The sequence below is a fragment of the Lontra canadensis genome, unplaced genomic scaffold, assembly GCF_010015895.1.
Source record: "Lontra canadensis isolate GAN:19392208 unplaced genomic scaffold, GSC_riverotter_1.0 scaffold99, whole genome shotgun sequence".
Taxonomy (NCBI): domain Eukaryota; kingdom Metazoa; phylum Chordata; class Mammalia; order Carnivora; family Mustelidae; genus Lontra; species Lontra canadensis.
Window position 1 is genome coordinate 4,099,607 of NW_022631093.1, and position 16,830 is coordinate 4,116,436.

Here is a 16,830-nt window from a genome sequence, read left to right on the forward strand (position 1 = left end):
ACTTTTTAGACAGTGAATCTGTGAGAAATTGACAGGACAAAACTTAACTTTGAGAGCTTCAATTAGCAAGGAATAATTTTTTTTTAAGATTTTATTTATTTATTTGACAGATGAGATCTCAAGTAGGCAGAGAGGCAGGCAGAGAGAGAGAGAGGAGGAAGCAAGCAGGCTCCCTGCTGAGCGGAGAGCCCATGCCGGGCTTGATCCCAGGACTCTGGGATCATGACCTGAGCAGAAGGCAGAGGCTTTAACCCACAGAGCCACGCTGGTGCCCTTTTTTTTTTTTCCCCTTAAGATTTTATTTATTTAGGAGCACCAGAGTAGCTCAGTCATTGAGCATCTGCCTTCGGCTCAGGTCATGATCCTGGGGTCCTGGGATTGAGCCCCATGCTGGGCTCCCTGCTTGCCAGGAAGCCTGCTTCTCCCTCTCTCACTCTGCCTGCTTGTATTCCCTCTCTCGCTCTATCTCTCTCTTTCTCTATCTGTCAAATAAATAAAATCTTAAAAAAAAAAAAAGATTTTATTTATTTATTTGTGAGAGAGAGCACAGGTGGGGTAGGGAGAGGGATAAGCAGACTCCCCACTGACCAAGGAGTCCGATATGGGGCTTGATCCCAGAGCACTGGGATCATGACCTGAACTGAAGACAGAAATTTAACCAACTGAGCCGCTCAGGCGCCCCAGGCATCCTACTCTTGATCTCAGGTCTTAATCTCACGGTTGTGCATTTGAGCACTATGTTGGTCTCTGCACTGAGCATGGAGCCTACTTAAAAAAATCACTGATAGAGATTATATAAATATTTCATTCCTTGTTAGACTATGAATTTATTCATTTATTTATTGGTTTAGACTGTTTATTCAGTGGATTATAATCCACTGTTATTATTATTACTTATTTTGATTTTATATTATCTCAGATGGCCTTTGGGTGCCCTTCAAGCTGTCTGCTCTGTTTTCTTGTATTATATCGTTCCTGGGCACTTTGACTTTTGGCACAGTAAGATATTATAGGCTCTTGTACTTTCTAAGATTCCTTTTTTTTTTTTTTTTAAGATTTTATTTATTTATTTGACAGACAGCGATCACAAGTAGGCAGAGAGGCAGGCAGAGAGAGAGAGGGGGGAAGCAGGCTCCCCGCTGAGCAGAGAGCCTGACACGGGGCTCTATCCCAGAACCCTGAGATCATGACCTGAGCCGAAGGCAGAGGCTTTAACCCACTGAGCCACCCAGGCGCCCCTAAGATTGCTTTTTTGTTTATTGGTTTTTGTTTTGTTTTGTTTTTTGTTTTTGTTTTTTCTTTTATATTTTTGCTAGCCATGATTCCTTTTAGTGGAGAGAAAAATATTTAGAAACCAAGATCTTGTACTAGATGTCTTAGAATTAATTAGAATGTCTCTGCTACCAGTCTCAGCAGACAGAATTAAGGAAACTATCTATCTATCTATCTATCTATATATATATATATTGAAATCCATGAGTTTTAGTTGTAACTCCCAGTGCAGACCCACCATTATTAGGTTCATTCATTCTAGTTTGCCCCTTTCCATATTTGTGACTCCCTTCTCAGAGAGTGAGAGACCTTGTTTCCATTATCCTGTATGTATTTAATTGGTCAGTTCTCCTGTATGTAACCATTCTCCCATTGCTGGTGCTGTCCTCTCATTCTGTTCTACCTTCCTTCCGGTGTAGATGCTTATACCTCTTCTCCAACCCCATGTCTTTAGCACTGAATTTTTCAGGAAAGGGACTATTTTGCTTTTTAGCTTATTTATTTAGATTTTATTTATTAATTTATTTAGAGTGCGAGTGAAAGGAGGGGCAGAAGGAGAGAGAGAATCTTAAGCAGGCTCCATGGTCATTGTGGATCCTCTTGTGGGGCTCGTTCTGATGACCCTGAGGTCATGACCTGAGTCAAAATCAAAAGTGGACTGCTTGGGGCGCCTGGGTGGCTCAGTGGGTTAAAGCCTCTGCCTTCGGCTCAGGTCATGATCCCAGGGTTCTGGGATCGAGCCCCACATCGGGCTCTCTGCTCAGCGGGGAGCCTGCTTCCTCCTCTCTCTCTCTCTGCCTGCCTCTCTGCCTACTTGTGATCTCTGTCTGTCAAATAAATAACTAAATAAAATCTTAAAAAAAAAAAAAGTGGACTGCTTAACTGACTGAGCTACCTAGGTATCCTTAATTTATTTAAAAGTCATGCTTATAAGAATATCCAGCAGGTGCCATATCATGGAATAATTTTTTTACCTTTAAGAGATCCCATCAGCGGGGCGCCTGGGTGGCTCAGTGGGTTGAAGCCTCTGCCTTTGGCTCAGGTCATGATCTCAGGGTCCTGGGATCGAGCCCCGAATCAGGCTCTCTGCTCAGCAGGGAGCCTGCTTCCTCCTCTCTCTCTCTGCTTGCCAGATAAATAAATAAAATCTTTAGGAAGAAAAAAAAAAAAGAGATCCCATCAGGTGCATACTGTAGCATTTGAAACTAGCCTTTATTACAGTTGATTCTCACATTTCTCCAAATAAAGTCCCTATCTTCCTGGACCGTATGTTATAGTGAGGTGGAGAGACTATAAATAAATAAATAACGTGTGTCATTTTAACACTAGAAGGAAAAATAAAGCAGGGTCAGAGGTGAAGAGAATGAAAAGAGGTGCTATTTGAATTATGGTGTTCAGGTGGTGCTTCTTTGAGGAGATTATTCAAAAAGAGACCCGAGTAAAGACACTGAATGAGATTATCTTGGGGAAGAGCATTCTTGACAGAGTTAAAAAGTGAAGAACCCTATGGTAGGAGCATATTTAAGCTTGTTGAAGAAACATTCAAGTGGGTGGGACTGGAGCTGAGCAGAGGAAAAGGAGTAGGAAATTGAATAGCTTGTTTATGAAGGTCTTTCGCCATTAAATGAAGTAACATGTCAGTTGACAGTGACTTTACCATATGCATATATTAAACTCAAAGATGAGGGTCTTCATTATACATAAATATTTAAAGAGGAGCTGGGGCATCTAGGTGGCTTAATCAGTTAAGCATCCAAATCTTGATTTCTGCTCAGGTCATTATCTCAGAGTCATGAGTTCTGGCCCAAGTACAACTCCAAGCTCAACACAGAATGTGTTCATCCCTCTCCCTCTGCTCCTCCTTGTTCTCTCTCTCTCTCTTTCAGATAAATAAATAAAAAAAATATATAAAAAAAAAAGAGTTGCACACTCTACTGACTGAGCCACCCAGGTGCACTCTGAGTGCTATCTTTTTAAAAAGTATTTATCTTGGGTCGCCTGCCTGGTGCAGTCTGTTAAGCATTTGCCTTTGTCTCAGTTCATGATCTCAGGGTTCCGGGCTTGAGCTCCACATTGGGGGTCCCTGCTAAGTGGGGAGTCTGCTTCTCCACCCTCTACTCCTGCCCCGCTTGTGCTCATACTCTCTTGCTCTCAAATAAAATCTTTTAAAAAAGTGTTTATTTCCTTTTATTGTTTAATTTTAGCAACAGAAATAACAGTATATTCCTGAGTAGAAGTGGTAGTTCTAGGGATTTTTCTTTATAACAGCTTTATTTTTAAATTAATTTTAATCTTTTTAATTTTTAAAAGATTTTTATTTATTTGACAGAGATCACAAGTAGGCGGGGGTGGGGGGAGCAGGCTTGATCCCACGACCCTAAGATCAGGATCTGAGCTGAAGGCAGAGGCTTTAACCCACTGAGCCACCCAGGCGCCCCATAATAGCTTTAAAATTTATAATTCATTGATCTTTAGTATATTCACAGAGTTTTGCAACCATCACTACTATCAATTTTATAATTTTTTTAAGATTTTTTTAAATTTATTCATTTGTGAGAGAGAGAGACAGAGAGAGCACAAGCAGGGGGAGCAGCAGGCTTCCTGCAACCATCACTACTATCAGTTTTATAATATTTTTATAATCCCCAAAAGAAACCCTATTCTTACTGGCAGTTACTCCCCAGTCCCTCCTCCTCCCAGCCCCTACAATCTCCCAGCCCCTGCAGTCCAGCAAATACAACTGGATTTTGCTGTTCAGCACATTTCATATAAATGAATCATACAACGTATGCTCTTGATGGCCAGCATCTTTCACTCAGCATAATGTTGTCAAGGTTTATCTATGTTGTAAAATGTAGTCAATATTGCATTCCTTTTTATGATATCCTGTTGTATAGATGTACCCTTTTGTTTATCTGTTCATCGGTTGGTGGACATTTGGGTTGTTTGTACTTTTTTGCAATTATGAATAATGATGTTATGAACATTTGTGCATGAGTTTTTATGCAGGGTAAGAGTAGAATTGCTGGATTATATGATAACTGTTTTATACTTTGAGGAACTGCCAATCTGCTTTCTACTGTAGTTGCACCATATTAAACTTCTGTGAGCATTGTGTGAGGGTTCCAGTTTCTCCACATTTTTTTAAAAGATAGATTTATTTATTTATTTGTTTGTTTATTTATTTATTTGTCAGAGACCAGGAGAGAGTACGCAAGCAGGGGTAATGGCAGGCAGGGGCAGAGGGAGAAGCAGGCTGCCCACTGAGCAAGGAGCCCAATGCAGGACTGGATCCAATAACCCTGGGATCATGACTTGAGCCAAAGGCAGACGCTTAACCAACTGAGACACCCAGGTGTCCTGTAAAGATTTCATTTATTTATTTGACAGAGAGAGACACAGCGAGAGAGGGAACACAAGCAGGGGGAGTGAAAGAGGGAGAAACAGGGGAGCCTGATGCAGGGCTCAGTACTTTCTCCAGGTTCTTCTTAACACTAAAACGTTTACTGACTTTTTCATTTCAGTCATCCAGATTGGTGTGAGTACCATCTCACTGTGGTCTTGATTTGTATTTCTCTAATGACTAATAATTTTGAGTGTTTTTGCATGTCCGTATTGACCGTTTGCATATCTCTTTGGAAATATATTTGAATGTCTGAATCTTTTGTTCATTTTTAAATTGGGTTGTCTTTTTATTGTTTAATTATAAGAGTACCATATGTATTACTGTATTTCTTAAAGTATTTTTATTGCTTTGTTTGCAAGACTAATTTTTCCTCCTCTTATTGGAAGGTCCTGTCCAAAATGCACTGATGTCTTCACAAGTATCAGTGAGCGAAGGATATAATTCTCAGCTTCCAGGATCCTATCCTCATCTAATACCAGCAAAGACATTGAATCCAGTCTCTGGACAGTCTAACTATGGTGGTTCTCAGACTGTTTCTCCGTTAAGTAATTATCAGGGACCTGGGCAGACTCTTTACAGACCACCTGTGGCTTCTAATCCAGTGACACCTTCACTTCACAGTGCTCCTGTTCCCCGAATGCCACTACCTACTTCTCACAACCCAGCCACTACACCAATGCCTTCTGGTAGCTTTCTTCCTGGAGCCAACGTACATCCACCTTTGAATTGGCAGTATAACTATCCATCCACAGGATCACAGACAAACCATTGTCCTCCTGCATCATCCCAACCAACTATATCTGGGAATACAAATTTGACAAGTCATCAGTATGTCTCTTCTGGAGATCCTTCATTTCAAAACAACTTCATAAAATCAGGTAGAGTTCTTATTAGGAGTACTTCCTCTGTAGAAATGAGAAAATTTTGTGAGTTGAGATGTTATAATTTATATTTCAAGACTTAAAACCAAATGGAGGACTCTTAGTTTTCTCAGTCATTGTTAATCTTTAAATAAGTTACTTCTCTAACCTTGAGTTAGCTTAAAATGATGGGTTTGCTGCTTACCTTTGAAGGTATCCTCTGTGTTTCTTTGAGTCACCCATGATACTTCAAGGAATCAGGTATGCATGTAGATCCATTTCCTTATGGGCTTGCCATTACTTTTTTTAACTGGGTTCCATATTAAGAAGCTCAGTTCCATATTAAGAAGCTCAGTCTCTTTTTTGTTGTCTTGATCTGAGGCTTGGGTTATCGTTTTGTTATGGCTTAGACAGTTTTGGTCCCCAGAAGGTGTAGGATCCTGACAATAACTTTTGTAGTGAGGAGTGTTAATTACCAGAATTGCAGTCAGAAAGCAGTGGGCAGAGATTTATATTTATTTTTTCTTGTTTTATAGTTTTAGCTCTCATATTTCGGTCTTTGATCAATCTGGAGTTAATTTTTGTCAGTAGTGTGGGGTAGGGGTTCAGCTTCATTCTTGTGCGTGTGAGTATACATTTGTCCCAGGACTATTGGATGGTTTCATTGAATGGTGTTGGCACCCTTATTGAAAATCAGTTGATCATAAATGTAAGGGACTCTGATCTATAACTGTCTTTATACCAGTACCAAACAACTTGATTGCTGTAGGTTTGTAGTAAGCCTTGAATTTGGGAAGTATGACTCCTCCAACTTTCTTCTTTTCTCTTTCTTTTCTTTTCTTTTTTTTTTTTTAAGATTTTATTTATTTATTTGAGAGAGAGAGAGAGCACTAGCAGGGGGAGGGGCAGAGGAAGAGGGAGAAGCAGACTCCCCACTGAGCAGGGAGCCCCACGCAGGGCTCATCCTAGAACCCCGAGATCATGACCTGAGCTGAAGTCAGATGCTTAACAGACTGAGCCACTCAAGCACCCCTCCAACTTTGTTTTTCTTTTTCAAGTTTGTTGTGGCTATTCTGCATCCCTTCGCATTTTCATAAGAATTTTAGGATTAGCTTGTCAATTTGCAGTTTGTTTTTTTTTAAGATTTTATTTATTTATTTGACAGACAGAGATCACAAGTAGGCAGAGAGGCAGGCAGAGAGAGAGAGAGGAGGAGGAGGAAGCAGGCTCCCTGCTGAGCAGAGAGCTCGATATGGGGCTCGATCCCAGGACTCTGGGATCATGACCTGAGCCGAAGGCAGCAGCTTAACCCGCTGAACCACCCAGGCGCCCCTCAATTTGCAGTTTTGATTGGGATTGTGTGTACATCAGTTTGTATATCAAAATTTGGTTGTATTTGGTTCACAAGTAAGTTCATTTAACCATTTCACTGTTCCTATTTAGCTCTTAAAATTAGTGTCTTATACACTTAACAAAATTAATAATGTTACTTTAAAAAGCTTTTAAAATTCTGTATTGAGATCTGCAGGTTGATTCTGTTGAGCCGACATCCTCAAGGAAATGAACTAGTAAAAGCTTCCAAATGAAATAGTAATATCAATAGTTACCTAGTGTATGTATTCCTGTATACTACATATATTTGAACTGCTGAAACTGTTTTTCTTGGCCTCTGATCAGTCATTGGCTCTGGTGAATACATTTTGCATTTTGGCCTATAAAGGTTAAAGTTGCTTCTAGAAAATTGGTTTCTTTTTTTTTTTTTTTTTAATATTTTATTTATTTACTTGTCAGAGACAGAGTGAGAGAGTGAGCAAGCATAGGCAGGGGGAGTGGCAGGCAAAGGGAGAGGGACAAGCAGGCTCCCCACTGAGCAGGGAGCCCAATGAAGGACTTGATTCCAGAACCCTAGGATCATGACCTGCACTGAAGGCAGACACTTAACCAATTGAAACTGAAAATTGGTTTCTGTGTAGAAATCTTCTGATCTGCAGTTGTTCATACTGAAATCGTCTGGTTACTTTTATTCTTATTCATTTGGCACCATGAGTGAGCATCAGTCATTTGAAATTAATGAATTTTCATCTCGTTATTGATAATTATAAGTAACATTTATTGAATGTTTTTATTTTCCAGCACTTTGCCAAACTTCTATATGTGCTATCTTAATTAATCTTCATGACTGTGTCTTCTTTTACAGATAAGAAATGAGGTTTGAATACTTGGCCCAAAGCCACAGGAGAATAGTTTGGGAAAAGCTACTATTAAAAAACTATTTAGGGGCGCCTGAAGGAGCCACTGAGGGTGGCTCAGTGGGTTAAAGCCTCTGCCTTTGGCTCAGGTCATGATCCCAGGGTCCTGGGATCAAGCCCCACATCGGGCTCTCTGCTCAGTGGGGAGCCTGCTTCCTCCTCTCTCTCTGCCTGCCTCTCTACCTACTTGTGATCTCTGTCTGTCAAATAAATAAATAAAATCTTTCAAAAAAATAAAAACTATTTAAGAGTAGGTGTAGCTTCTTATTAAAAAGCACATCATTAATAATCTGAAATTTTTTCAGTTATTACAAGCCCTCAGGTAGAGAGCTACACCACAGATATGGTGAAAGACAAAAGTGAATGACAGAACTTAGGAAGTTTCTTATATAAAAGAAGGGGGAAGAAAGATACATTTACTAAGAAAATGAGCCTTAAATAAATATATGATTATCCTTCTTTTTTCTTAGAAACTTCTAAAAAAATTCCTCATTTTTTTAACACTTAATTGGTAGTAGGTGCCTGATTATCTGATCTCAAAATTGTATCTAGGTTATGCCAAGTTTCGAGTCCACATCATTAAATTTCTCTTTTTTTTCCTTTTTTTAAGATTTTATTTATTTATTTCAGAGAAAGAGCATGGAAATAGGAACAATGGGAGAGGGCGTCTGAGGGAGGAGGAGACTCTCCACTGATCAGACTGCAGTTGCTGGGGCTCAGTCCCAGGATCCTGAGATCAGTATCTGAGCTGAAGGCAGACTCTTTTTTTTTTTTTCTTTTAAGATTTCTATTTATTTATTTTTTGTTTGTTTGTCTATTTGTCAGCGGAGAGAGAGAACACAAGCAGCAGGAGCAGCAGGCAAGGGAGAGAAGTGGGCTCCCCGCTGAGCAAGGAGCCCAATGTGGGACTCCATCCCAGGACACTGGTATCTTGACCTGAGCTGAAGGCAGACACTGAACCGACTGAGCCACCCAGGCACCCGCTCTGACTTTGCTTTTACCTCATAAGCCATCTTTTAACATCCTTACATGGGCTTTAGGGGTCTCAAGAGGGAAGGTTCTAAAACTCTAGCTACTAATGTTATATATAAGAATTATTCAACTTGGGGTGCCTGGGTGGCTCAGTGGATTAGGGCCTCTGCCTTCAGCTCGGGTCGTGATCCCGGGGTCCTGGGATTGAGCCCCGCATCGGGCTCTCTGCTCAGCAGGGAGCTTGCTTCCTCCTCTCTTTCTGCCTGCCTCTCTGCGTACTTGTGACCTCTCTCTGTCAAATAAATAAATAAAATCTTAAAAAAAAAAAAGCTCTTAAAAAAAAAAAAAGAATTATTCAACTTGAGGGGTACCTGGGTGGCTCAGTTGGTTAAGTGCCTGACTCTTGGTCTCAGCTCAGGTCTTGATCTCACAGTCATGAGTTCAAGCTCTGTTGGACTTCACACTGGGCTTGTGACCTACTTAAAAAAGAAAAAATTATTCAGCTTGAAAAACTGTCTACTTTAGGGGCACCTGGTGGCTCAGTGTAAGCCTCTGCCTTTGACTCAGGTCATGATCTCAGGGTCCTGGGATCAGGCCCTACATCGAGCTCTCTGCTCAGTGGAAGCCTGCTTCCCCTTCTCTCTCTGCCTGCCTTTCTACTTACTTGCAATCTCTCTCTCTTTCTCTGTCAAATAAATAAATAAAAATAAAATCTTTTTAAAAAGTCTACTTTATGAAATGTAGCATGTTGTGGTTTCAATTTTTTTTCTTAAACCTGTGAAAAATCTCTATAAGCTCACTTGTATTTTGTTAAACATTAGGTTGTTACACCTTTGTGGCCAGATGTATCATACATTTTTGCTCGTGTTGAGTTGGTAGTGTACCTTGTCCTTTTGTTCTTTCGTCTTGTCTGTATTGCCATGGATATATGTCAGTGCTTCCTTGATAAGGGAGTTATATGGCAGTAATCTTTGTCTTCAGTTGTTAACAGGGCACTGATTTGTCTTGTTCGGAGCTATAAGGTTCAGTAATAACGATCATGTTTCATTTTGACCCTGGAGAATTGAACAGTATTGAAGAAACATTGAAAATTTTCGTATCTGGGTATCTTTATCCCCTTACTTTAAAAAATCACAAGGTTTTACAAATACAGGTAGAATATCAGTAAAATTCATTTATTATCTATTTCACTTACAAATTCAGAGGATTTAAAATGTCCTGGAATGGGGCACGTGGGTGGCTCAGTGGGTTAAGCCTCTGCCTTCTGCTTAGGTCATGATCTCAGGGTCCTAGGATAGAGCACCATATCGGGCTCTCTGCTCAGCAGGGAGCCTGCTTCCCCCTCTCTCTGCCTGCCTCTCTGCCTACTTGTGATTTCTCTCTTTCTGTCAAATAAATTTTAAAAATCTTAAAAAAAAAAAAAAGGAAAGGAAAACTTGTGAAATCAAGGCAGCAAGATACTGGTAGATATAAAGAAAAATACCATGTCATTCCTAGTTTAGTTTTGTGAGTAGTGTTAAACTTCTCAGATATCAGTGTTTTATAAAGTATGTACTTTAACTTTTGTATCATTTCCTGACTTTTTAAGCCTAGGGAGTGTTCTTTGTTTTCTTTTCTTCCTTTCTTCTTCCTTTCCTTTCCCCTTCCCTTCTCCTCCCCTCCCTCCCTCCCTTCCTTCCTTCCTTCCTTTTTTTTTTCTTTGAGAGAGAGTACTTGTGAGCAGGGGAGAGGAATAGAGTAAGAGGGAGAAAGAGAACCTTAAGCAGGCTCCAGAGCTCAGCAGAGACCCCCCACATGCAGCTCGATTCCATGACCCTGAGATTATGACCCAAGCCGAAATCAAGAGTCCATCCTCAACTGACTGAGCCACCGAGGCACCCCTAGTTTGTAGCTTTAGAAAGCTGTCAACCTAATTAATGTTAATTGAATGGACTACATTAATAGGTCATTAATAATATTTTATTCATGTTAATTTCTGTTGGAATATTTGACATGGCCTTGTTGAACCTCTGTGACTAGTTAATTAAAATTAATCAGTAAACAGGGCATTGAATCTACCCTATAAGTGATTTGATGCTCCTTTAATAATTGACAAATAAGAAGCATGTAAAAGAGACTTGAAAATGTGTAAAGCATGAATATAAATTAGGAAGTCATAAACCTGAGCAGGTAACATATTTCTGGTAATTTGTTAGTGATTTTAATTAAAATGTAAATCTGGAAGTTAACACATATTTGGTAAAAGGCTGTTCTTCTTAGTTCTTAAGTGACTTGTAAAAAATTGATGTTTCTGTAGGTTCTGCACCTGCCTTAGTGAACCCATCTCTGCCTACCACTTTCCAACCAGGAGCTCCTATTGGGCCCCCTCCAACTGGAGGACCACCTCCAGTGAGGGCAGTCACTCTTCAGAAACCATCACATAGAGCTGCACCCCAGCCCTCATTCAATTCAGCTGTCAACCAAGAAGGTAAGCAAGGCAAAACCAAATCAAATCCTAATGTTTTGACTGGGGGGTGGAAGGATCAATATTATTTGAATTTTTTGCATTCAGGTAATATTTTTTCCAGAAACTTTAGTTGTTTCAGTTAGGAAGGCCTTCAGGAATTTAGAGTTTAAAAAAGTTCCTTAGTATTCCACTACCCTGTATCAGCCTAGCATTTAGGAATTACTGTTACTTTTTTTTGTTGCTGGGCAGATTTTAACAATCATGGCTCTAAAGTTAGATGCCTTTTGGCAGAGGAAGGTGAGAATTTCTGTTTTTCTGGGCATGGTGTTAGAACTGTCCTTTTAATACACTGGCTCTTTTCCATGAAAGCAGTGGGTTTTTTTTTTTTGCTGTTATTGTAAATGTTAACAAATATTCATCAACCTAAATAAAAAGTAAAATATACAAGCATTTTGAAGTTGTATGTAAACAGTAAAATGTTTTAAAGCATTGTCTTCAGATATAACTTTAAAATACAAGTTTATTAAACAATATATTTTATCAAGTAAGAAATTGATTTTAGCAATAACCTAACCAATGCAACAAAATGTGAAAATAGGAAAACAGAGGAGCGAAAAACCACTGTCCATATCCTACTTTTGAATACGATGAATATTATTTTTGTTTTTTCTTCTAGCATTTCCTTTTTTTAGTATTATATAAGTAGGGAAAAGAGCAACCTGTGAATATTTTGAAAAGAATGTTGTTAACAATGAGTAACAAAATGAAAATGTCCCACTGTTTGCCACATTATAATTTTGAAAATCAAGCTACAATAAATATTTGCATTTTTAACCAACTAAAAATATGCCCAGTGTTTTCATTTACTTTTACAAACAGTTTTACTAAGGTTTTCATATCAACTCATGGTTAATTAAAGTCATGGTGGTCTTGAGAGCTAGAAAGGAATTAACTGATTTTATCAACTATTAAACTTAACTGTTTGGTGTTAAAATGACTGTTAAAGTTAGCACCTTTGTAGTTAGAAGCTAGAGGTTGATTCTATTTACTAATTTTAGTTTCTTCTATACCTGACTTAGAGCTCATAAATAGTAGAGGTACCTTGAAATAGATTTCAATTCTTCTTCTTTTTTTTTTTTTTTAAAGATTTTATTTATTTATTTGACAGAGAGAGAGATCACAAGTAGGCAGAGAAGCAGGCAGAGGGAGAGGGGGAAGCAGGCTCCCCGCTGAGCAGAGAGCCCAATGCGGGGCTCTCCCAGGACCCTGGGATCATGACCGGAGCCGAAGGCAGAGGCTTTAATCCACTGAGCCACCCAGGCACCCCTAGATTTCAATTCTTCATAAGCAGGTGTTCCTGGCATTTATCTTTAAATCTTTAAATTGGAGGGAAAGGAAGTTAAGATTTTTATTTTAGTAGCTGCTCCCTAGAATAAAGCAATCATTACATTAACATATCATCTTCAGATTAATTCTAGATTCCACTCTGTTCATTAGTTTGAAAAATATATATATATATTTTTTTAAGATTTTATTTATTTGACAGATAGAACACAAGTAGGCAGAGAGGCCAGCAGAGGGAGAGGGAGAAGCAGGCTCTCAGCTGAGCAGGGAGCCCAACGTGGGGTTCTATCCCAGGACCCTGGGATCACAATCCGAGCCGAAGGCAGCCACTCAATCGACTGAACCACCTACGTGCCTCCCCCCAAAAAGTATTTTTATCTTCATAATTTATTTTCTCTTTAAATAGTATTGATTTTGGTGACTTTTTTTTTTTTCAGGGTGTACTGTTCTTTAGAGGTTTTTAATGCTCTCAACTGCTGAAATCTTTCAGATAATATATAATTTTACAAACTGCACGAAGGACTATCAGTTTTAGAAGTTCGTAAAATTATTTAAAACTTTTATATACTTTGGGGGCACCTGGGTGGCTCAGTGGGTTAAAGCCTCTGCCTTCAGCTCAGGTCATGATCCTAAGGTCCTGGGATCGAGCCCCACATTGGGCTCTCTGCTCAGCAGGGAGCCTGCTTCCCCCTCTCTCTCTGCCTGCCTCTCTGCCTACTTGTGATCTCTGTCTGTCAAATAAATAAATAAAATCTTAAAAAAAAAAACCCACAACTTTTATATATTTTGTATACTTAAAAATTTGCAGGGGTGCCTGGGTGGCTCAGTGGGTTAAGCCTTTGCCTTCATCTGGGGTCATGATCCCAGGGTTCTGGGATCGAGCCCCACATCGGGCTCTCTGCTCAGCAGGGCGCCTGCTTCCTCCTCTCTCTCTGCCTGCCTCTGCCTACTTGTGATCTCTGTCAAATAAATAAATAAAATCTTTTAAAAAAAGAAAAAGAATGCATTATTTGAAATTTTTATTTCAAGATTTGACATTTTTCCTGGGTTGTGGGCTAAAATATTTGGAAAGTTATCTTAAATTTTAGACATTGGCGCTCAAATTTTTCTAGTTTAAATATTGTAATAAACTTCTTTTTTAGGTATTGCATCAAATACCAATAATGGATCTATGGTGGTTCACAATAGTTATGATGAAATTGAAGGCGGTGGCTTCTTGGGTGAGATGCTATAAAAGATGATTTTTGTTTTTTGTGTATGTGTACGTTTGTTTTGTTTTAGTATGTGTTCATTATACGAAACAGTGAAGAAAACTTCATAATCTTATCACACAGCAATACCTCATGGTAGCATTTTTTATTTCTATACCTTTAGATTTGTTTTATTAGTTTTTTTTTCCTTTAAGAATTGGGATCATGGGGGCACCTGGGTGGCTCAGTGGGTTAAAGCCTCTGCCTTCGGCTCGGGTCATGATCCCAGCGTCCTGGGATCGAGCCCCACATTGGGCTCTCTGCTTGGCAGGGAGCCTGCTTCCCCCCTCTCTCTGCCTACTTGTGATCTCTGTCTGTGAAATAAATAAATAAAATCTTAAAAAAAAAAAAGAATTGGGATCATGGGCTTTATTATTATGTTCTGGCTATAGAGTATTTTTATGAATTAAATCTATTTCAATATATTAAACCAGTTGTACATTAATATGCTTTCATTGATATTTTGAATTAGAATTTTAGTCTAAATATAAAGTTTAGTAAATGATACAAAAGTAAATCAACCATACCAAGCTTATTTTTTTCATATAAGCTTATTTTTATGTGTTTTTGGTTATAGTCTACATTAACTAGATTTTGATCATTGCTATTATTTTGTCACTAGTGTTTATTTGTCTTATATTGCAAATTTGATAAATGAAGGTATTAAATTACCCAAGGGATTTTAGAGTTATAATTCAATGGATGTATGTGTTTATTTGAAGTATTCTAAAGTATAAAATAGAACTTAAAAGTTACCTTGTTTCTAGCAACACCACAGCATACTAACAAGAATCCCACAATGAGCCGAAGTGTTGGGTATTCATATCCCTCCTTACCACCTGGTTATCAGAACACAGGACCACCTAGTACAACTGGAATGCCACCCTCTTCCTTGAATTACTCAAGTGGGCCACAGGGCTTTACTCAGGTAAACTTTTTTTTTTCTTTTTTAACCAGCTTTCCATCTTTTGATTTAAACTGTGTAGGCATAAAAGTTTTGGGAAGCTGTAATGAATACTTTTAACCAATTAAAATAATGGAATTTCATAAGACCTGTTTTATTACATATCCCCAGAACCAAACAAAATTGACCAGGAAATCTAGATTAGTTTTGTTATTTAGAGCAAAATTAAGTAAATAAATCCTTATATACTTCTGTTTTCAACTGAAAACGTTATAAAGTCTACTTACTTTGAAATTATTTATCTTTAGACTCCCTTAGGTGCTAATCATTTAGCTGCAAGCATGAGTGGATTAAGTCTACATCCAGAGGGGCTAAGAGTTATCAATCTTCTTCAAGAAAGAAACATGCTTCCAGCAACACCTTTGCGGCCTCCTGTTCCAAATTTGCATGAAGATATCCAGAAACTCAATTGTAACCCAGAGTAAGGTTTCAAATAGTGTTTCTTATTGCACATGACATTTTATTCTAGAAGTTTTGGATTTTGTTTTTGGCGCTACATGTTTTATGAGCAAGCAGTACAACCATTAATTTATGAAAATAGTTTTGCATACAGGAAAATAGATCTTTGTTAATTGCTTACTTGATATTTGAAATATTCTAACTCAGATAGGGTTGTAACTTCTAAGCTGATGACTGCTCTTACCAGCCCTAATGAAACTATGACACTCTTTATCATTGTGGTAAATAAATTATTTTTTTTTAAAGTCCAACATATGGGATTTGATTCTACATAATTCTTTATTTGCTCTCATTTTAAATTATTTTTCATAACAAACTTAATACCCTTCTATCCCTTAAAATGGATCATTAGTTTAAAATGTGTGTGGTGATGACTTTGTAGTGATAACAAAATCAAATTTTGTTATTTTTTAAATGGTTTTTTTAGAACCTTCAACAAAACTGATCTTTTCATTAATAAACTTAAGCTTGCATTTGTACGTTTGTGTCATCACCTTTTAATTCCAGTGTAATCAAGATTTATATAAAGAAGAAATCATTTGTTAGTCTGGGCTGTCTTATGCACAAGCCAAGCCAAGAAGAGACTGTATTTTAGTTACATAATACAGGGTTGTAACTATCCAGCCTCTCTTTCTGAATAGGACTTAAATTTTTTTTTTTTAAGATTTTATTTATTTATTTGACAGAGAGAGATCACAAGTAGACAGAGAGGCAGGCAGAGAGAGAGAGAGAAGCAGGCTCCCTGCTGAGCAGAGAGCCCGATGTGGGACTCGATCCCAGGACCCTGAGATCATGACCTGAGCCGAAGGCAGCGGCTTAACCCACTGAGCCACCCAGGCGCCCAGGACTTAAATATTTAATGGGATAAAATTTGAGAGGGCCTATTGAAAAGTTTCTTTGTAATTTGATCCACTGTTAAAATGTGTACCTTTCATATATTTTTTTTTGTCCAAAAATAATCCTAGTGACAGCTGACAATGATTCTTTTTTTATGATACATGGTTTTTACTTTGATACAGGTTATTTCGATGCACGCTGACTAGCATTCCTCAGACTCAGGCCTTACTGAATAAAGCCAAACTTCCTTTGGGATTGCTGCTTCATCCTTTCAAAGACCTAGTGGTATGTTTCACTAATGAACGTAAATATCTAATGGAAAATTATCTTGGTGGTAAGGAATTTTCTACAGTAGTAAAGAAGCACATGTGGAATTTATCTGTGCTTTCTTTAGGAATTTGACCATTGACAGGTTCCTTTATTTGTAATTCAGCCATCATTTTTATTACCAAACACTTCAAAATGAGGTAAAATAAGCCTATTTTTGAAAAATTCAAGAGGTACTGAGAGAAAATAAATAAATGAACCATGCTATTTTAAAAAGTTGTAAATCATTTGCCTATTTAAAATGCTTTACCCAGTCTCCCAGTCCTGCCATTCTTGGAGTAAATTTATTGCTTTAGGAAGCTGTTCCCTCTGCTTACGGGAAGAATAAAGAAGCCCTTCCACTTTTATCATAAGGCTTGGAGACCTTGACATACTCTCGGGAGGATCAGTACATAAGTGAGGTGACTATTCCAAAACAAATTTATATTAAGACTTTAGAACTTC

The 16,830-nt window shown here is 38.4% G+C and overlaps 1 protein-coding gene across 3 annotated transcripts in view; it reads left to right on the top strand.

Moving 5' to 3' along the window:
• SEC24A (SEC24 homolog A, COPII coat complex component) overlaps positions 1-16,830 on the top strand; it is a 63,695-nt gene that overhangs the window by 13,433 nt on the left and 33,432 nt on the right. Inside the window, exons 2-7 of one of the 3 annotated variants that reach the window (XM_032837755.1) lie at positions 5,065-5,556; positions 11,056-11,226; positions 13,692-13,769; positions 14,567-14,727; positions 15,012-15,184; positions 16,242-16,344. In XM_032837755.1, coding sequence (XP_032693646.1) covers positions 5,065-5,556; positions 11,056-11,226; positions 13,692-13,769; positions 14,567-14,727; positions 15,012-15,184; positions 16,242-16,344 — 1,178 coding nt within the window. The remainder of the gene's footprint in view (positions 1-5,064; positions 5,557-11,055; positions 11,227-13,691; positions 13,770-14,566; positions 14,728-15,011; positions 15,185-16,241; positions 16,345-16,830) is intronic. The other 2 variants (XM_032837756.1, XM_032837757.1) reach the window with 2 other exon arrangements.